The sequence below is a fragment of the Lipotes vexillifer genome, unplaced genomic scaffold (assembly GCF_000442215.2).
Source record: "Lipotes vexillifer unplaced genomic scaffold, Lipotes_vexillifer_v1.1 scaffold591, whole genome shotgun sequence".
In the NCBI taxonomy this organism is placed as follows: domain Eukaryota; kingdom Metazoa; phylum Chordata; class Mammalia; order Artiodactyla; family Lipotidae; genus Lipotes; species Lipotes vexillifer.
In genome coordinates this window covers 4,891,592-4,897,324 of record NW_006791954.1, presented here as the reverse complement: position 1 = coordinate 4,897,324, position 5,733 = coordinate 4,891,592, and the positions used below count along the sequence as shown (strand labels likewise).

General features: G+C 51.4%; 1 protein-coding gene across 1 annotated transcript in view; it reads left to right on the top strand.

Moving 5' to 3' along the window:
- Positions 1-1,581: 1,581 nt before the first annotated feature.
- The window catches only part of TNS4 (tensin 4), a 17,928-nt gene continuing 13,776 nt past the window's right edge, over positions 1,582-5,733 (top strand). Inside the window, exon 1 of the mRNA XM_007465201.1 lies at positions 1,582-2,020. Within this exon, the coding sequence (XP_007465263.1) occupies positions 1,582-2,020 (439 nt within the window). The remainder of the gene's footprint in view (positions 2,021-5,733) is intronic.

Genomic DNA, 5,733 nt, shown 5'->3' with positions numbered 1-5,733 from the left:
TCAGGGTGGGGGAGTGGGGCCAGTGAGGCTCAGAGCAGGCAGTGGTAGCACAACCAGCATATCCCAGCTCCTTACAGGTTTCTTGGCAGCCTCTGTTCCAGAACCTCTTACTTCCTGTAAGAAACCACTAACATGTGGCATTAAGGCTAGACAAGGGGAAGAACTTCCCACTTAAAGGAAAGGAGGAATTTGAGACATCTTTTTCCCAGATGAGCCCCCAGGGAGTGAATATCATCTGATGATGTCACTCTTCAGATCAGAACTGTTCTGTGGGGGCTTCCCTGGTGGCGCAGTGGTTGAGAGTTCGCCTGCCGATGCAGGGGACGCGGGTTCGTGCCCCGGTTCGGGAAGATCCCACATGCCGCGGAGCGGCTAGACCCGGGAGCCATGGCCGCTGAGTCTACACGTCCGGAGCCTGTGCTCTGCAATGGGAGAGGCCACAACAGTGAGAGGCCCGCATACAGCAAAAAAAAAAAAAAAACTGTTCTGTGGTTCACCATTGCCCTCGGGGTTGAGTCAGCACTACTGAGCCCAGCCTGCAAGGCTCTGCAGGGTCTGGCCAGCCTGCCTTCCCCACCCCAACTTCCCCTCCATCCACCCTAGGTTCTCTCTGTTTCCCAGATGCTCAATATCTCCCCTGTCCATCAGGCCTCTGAATACACTTGCCTCCTCACCCCTACCTGGCTCGCCCAGCCAGCTCCTGCTTTTCCTTCTTGTCTCCCTTTATGTACCCCTTCCTCCAGGAAGTCCTCCCTGACCTCCCCCACTAGTGCCTACAGAGTCCCCTCTGCCTCCCTGCCTCCCCTCCTCCCCGATGGCACTGTTTATGATTGCTCACCTGCTTACCTGTCTGTTTCACCAACTGGCCCACATGGAGTAGCAGCTAAGTGCAGGGGCCCTAACATCATGCAGTCTGGGGTCCAGTCCTGCTCTGACACCTGTTGGCCTGATGACCCTTGGGCAAGTTACTTACCTCTCTGTATCTCAGTTCTCCCATTATAAAATGGAATAATAATAGCATCTACTAACAGGGTTGTTATGAGGATTTTTAAAGGTTTTATGTGTAAATACTAGGGCATAGGTGCACAGTAATTACTCAGTAAATATTAGCTAGTATGTATTTAATAAATAAGGCTGGGACATAGTAAGTAGCCAACAAACGTCTATTGAAGTTATTTTATTTAATCATCACCTGCATAATGTTTATTATGTGCTAGGCATATTCTAAACATATTTCAAATATCAGCTCATTTTATAGATAAGGAAACCGAGGCACAGAGAAGTTAATTAACTTGCCCAACATTGCACAGCTAGTAAGTGGTGGAGCCAGGTTGCAAACCTGGGGCAGACTGGCTCCAGCAGCCATGCTTTTAAATGAGTGAATTTAAATGACTGAATAAATATGCCTTTGTTTCGGGGGAAGGGAGCCCGGGGCTTCATCTACAGAATTTACTCAGTTCCCACCCTCGCTCTCACCCCAGCTTCTTTCAGGTCCCAAGAGCTCCTGATTGGCAAGTGACATCTGTGGGATGTGAGGCTGGTTGGAAGCCAGAGGTAAACTGCCAGGTCACTACTTCCGCTATGTCACAGGTGATGTCCAGCCCCCTGCTGGCAGGAGGCCCCGCAGTCGGCTTGGCTTCCTGTGAGGAACCCAGGAGGGTCCTGCACCCAGCACCCAGCCCCGGCCTGCCGCCCCAGTGTCCTTACTACACCACAGAAGGCTGGGGAGCTCAGGCCCTGATGGCCCCCATGCCCTGCAAGGAGCCCCCCAGCAGGCTCCAGCAGGCCCCACAGGCTGGAGCCAAAGCCGGCTGCCTCCTGCAGTCCCCTGGGGAGCAGGCCTCGGCAGCCTTGGAGGACCTTGACTCCTACATTGACTTCTCGCTGGAGAGCCTCAACCAGATGATTCTGGAACTGGACCCCACCTTCCAGCTGCTCCCTCCAGGGCCTGGTGGCCCCTGGGCTGAGCCCACCCAGAGCACTACCTCGAGGAGAAAGAAAGAAGAGCCTGAAGCTTTGGGTAAGGAACTGGGGCACAGTGCCAGGAGGAGGGCTTGGGGACCAGACCTCATGAGGAAGGAGTTTTCTATCAAATCAGAGGAGCAGGGGAGGAGTGCTGTGCAGCTCTAAACAAGTTACTTAACCTCCCTGTTTTCTCTGCTCTATAACAGAGATAAATATAAGTAGCCCTCACTGTCCAATTCTATTTGGTTCTTGAGTTTGGAAAGTGATGGATACCTGTTTTATGTAATTTTTCAGAGAATTTAAATAAGCTAATATAGATAAGCATATTATACAATGCCATGCATATAAATAAGAGCTTGATAAATGTGGTGTCCCTGAATCTCACTGTTCTATGGTGTCTCTCTTAGGTCCTAGCCTGGGCACCCTGAAATTTTGATAGGAACGGTATTTTCACCTTACCCATAACAATAAATGTAAATAACTTCGAGTATAGGTAATAGTAAATATAGTAAATAATTGGGATGTGATGAATTTTTGAGTGTTTATTACTTTTGTTTTTAATATGTTATTTCATTGTAAGTTTGTGTAGTTTAATCTTCAGTACTGGTTTAGCCATTACTAAAGATTAAACTACACAAACTTACAATGTTTATATAATTTAGCAACCAGCTGGAAAAAATCTTGAAGATTTAACAATCAGCTTTCATGAGTTGGTTCAAGCCAACTCCAGGATACCACCATGTCCAGGAGTATCCAGAAATCTCTGCATCTGGCTTCAGTTTCCCAAAGAGTTTCAAGTACACTTTGAGGATGAGGGTCACGGAGCAGCAGCCCCATTAGACAGGCTGGAAGACTGAGGCCTCCAGAGGTTTAATCAGCGTGGGTTAGAGGGTGTGGTGAGGATTAGAGATGGGATCCAGGAGAATTTCTACTTATTGAGCATTTATCATTCTATCCAGGCACTGTGCTGAGCATTTAGTAATTGAACCTTTGAGCTTCCCTATCCACCTCCATGAGACGAATATTTTATCCCCATTTTACAAACAAAAAGACTGAGGTCGATGGACTTGAGGAAGGAGCCAGTCTAGCCTAATCACTGGAATGAGGCAAACCTTACACAAGCTGTTTACTTCACTTCTTTGCGTCTCAGATTCTTCATCTGTAAAATAGAGATGAGTTTGCACTTCAAAGGGTGTTGCAGGGATTGAAAAAATAACATTTGATGGGTGTTTATCACAAATCCTGGGACACCGTAGGTCACGATAAATGGTGGCTGTTTGTAGTCAACATTGGGGTTGCGACTAAGACCAGCCGCAGGACAGGTTCAGGCTCTGGGGTGGAGGTCAGCCCGGCACACAGGTCCCTCTGGCAGCCGGGCTCCTGGTCTCCAGCCAGCCTTCTGCTCCTCCCATGAAGCATTGCCTGACAAGCCTAGTAAAAGAACCACCTCCAACCCTCAAGAGTCTTCCTGCTTCTTAAGGCCAGTCGTGGGCATGTCTCTGCAGGAAAGGTGACTTGGGCCTAATTATCGCTGGCAGGAGCCAGCCTAGGACTTTAATGCTCATGCCCCAGGGTAGGGCTTCCATACACTCAAGGCCAGCTGGGGCAAGACCAACCTCTGTGGGGTGTGCACTTGTACAGGGTAGGGGTGTTGATAACAGGGTCCTTCCTCCAAGGGACCAATGGGCAGTTGTCTGCGTTCTCAGATGCCCTGGGCACAGCCTGCCATCTTGAGGATGTGTCCAGCAGACTCTGGGCAGCAGAGGGTGCCAGAGAGCAGCAGTAGTCAGAGGGTCCTGATGAAGCCACCTAGCTCTGCCCTCGCTCCTTCTGATGGAATTTTTTAAAATCCTCTCCTCCAACCTCTGCCTGGACACCTGTGATGCCTGGGAGCTCACTACGTCCTCGGACAACCAGCAGGTCAGCTCCCCGTTAGTAAGTTCTCTGCCATCACTAAGAAGAGCGAGAGCCTGCAGGTCACTGTGGTGGCTGCACCTTGCTCCCCAAACCCTCCCCTCAGACCACTGCTACTGGTGACAAAGCTCTCCCAGCCCATGGCACCGCAGTGAGTTTTCATCCAGCCAAACGTATCCAGTGCGTAGAACTCCTCTGTTTGCACTCTCATCCATCCTACTTTGGGGATGTTGAGTGGAAGACGTTCTATAATTGTGATGCTAGCAGACGTTCACTGCTTCTCTTTGTCCTAACTTGGCAAAAGCAAAAATTAAACATCGGCGATCTTGTGTCGATCCCTCCCCTAAAAATGTCCAGATAGATTTTTGTTAACACATAATTCCACCCTGTGAAGGAAATACTGGAAACCCCATTTACAGATGAGAAGACTGAGGCTCAAGGAGAGGAAGCGATGGCCACAGTCACACAGCTAGTGAGTGGTAGGTCAGCTCAAAGCCCGGGCCTCTGGGCTCCAAAGTCCACGTTCTTGCCTTTCTCTCTTCCTTGGAGCTAGTTTCCTGCCCTCCAGGGCTTCAGTGAGGCTCCACCGCCCTAGTGCTCTCAAACCTTCATCCAGCTCCCTGCCTCTGCCTCTTGCTTACCTTCCTTCAGATTTACCCTGGGGGGGAGGGGGAGGGGGTACCAGTCCCACAGGGAACATGGCTTCTGGAAGTAAATACCATACCCCTTCCTTTATCCTCTCCGCCACCCCTCCCCATCTTTGGAACAGGCCCCCGCGTTTTATTTTCCAGAATTTCTGCCAGGCAAGGCGGGTTTGCCAATCCCAAGTGAAGGGTGTTTAACAACCGTCTCTCCAACCCTCCACCCACCTGGCCTGGTGCCAGGTGCCTGCATCCACCCAGCACTGCTCAGACTTGCCCCACGGGCCTGTAAACAGCCGCTGCTCCCAGGTGATAGGGTGGCGGCCCTCCACCTGCCCAGCCACATCCACCCCGGGGCAGCAGCGGGAGTGACTCACAGCTCTAGGACACCGCCCTCCCTTCCGGCAAGGCCTTTCTTTGGTAGGTGTTCGGATGACCCTGTGAGTAGGACCCAGAGCTTCACCAGGCCGAGAGACGCCCCCCCCCCCCCCCCCCCCCGCCAAAGCAGCCAGGCACCTTCTCACGGTCAAGGTCTTGGGAAAGGGTCCTGAGGAGTCCCTCCCCGTGGAAGAGCCCACCCCACCCCCAAACAGAGCACGGGAGCAGGCCTCAGTTTCTTCAACCTTTCTGAGCCTTGCTTTCTCGTCTGTTACATGGAATTAAGAATGTTTCCTACTTAGATCGAGTCATGAGTATTAAAAGAACTAACACAGGTAACGTGTCTGTAGCAGCGCTGGTGCACAGCACTCAGTAAATACCAGCCTTTATTTAAAACGATGCAATAGGGCTTCCCTGGTGGCGCGGTGGTTGAGGGTCTGCCTGCTGATGCAGGGGACGCGGGTTCGTGCCCCGGTCTGGGAAGATCCCACATGCCGCGGAGTGGCTGGGCCCGTGAGCCATGGCCGCTGAGCCTGCGCGTCGGAGCCTGTGCTCCACGGTGGGAGAGGCCACGGCAGTGGGAGGCCCGCGTACCACAAAAATAAACCAAAAACCAAAAAAAACGGTGCAATAAATGTGAGCTCCACTGCCACATTTCTCCAAGCCTCAGTTTCCTCCTCTGTAAAAGCAATGCCTGCTGGCACTGGGCATAAAGGCTCTTGTGAGGCTTGAGAGGATTATGGGTATAAACACTATAAAATCCTATTTAAAAAAAAAAAAGTTGTGGGCTTCCCTGGTGGCGCAGTGCTTGAGAGTCCGCCTGCCGATGCAGGAG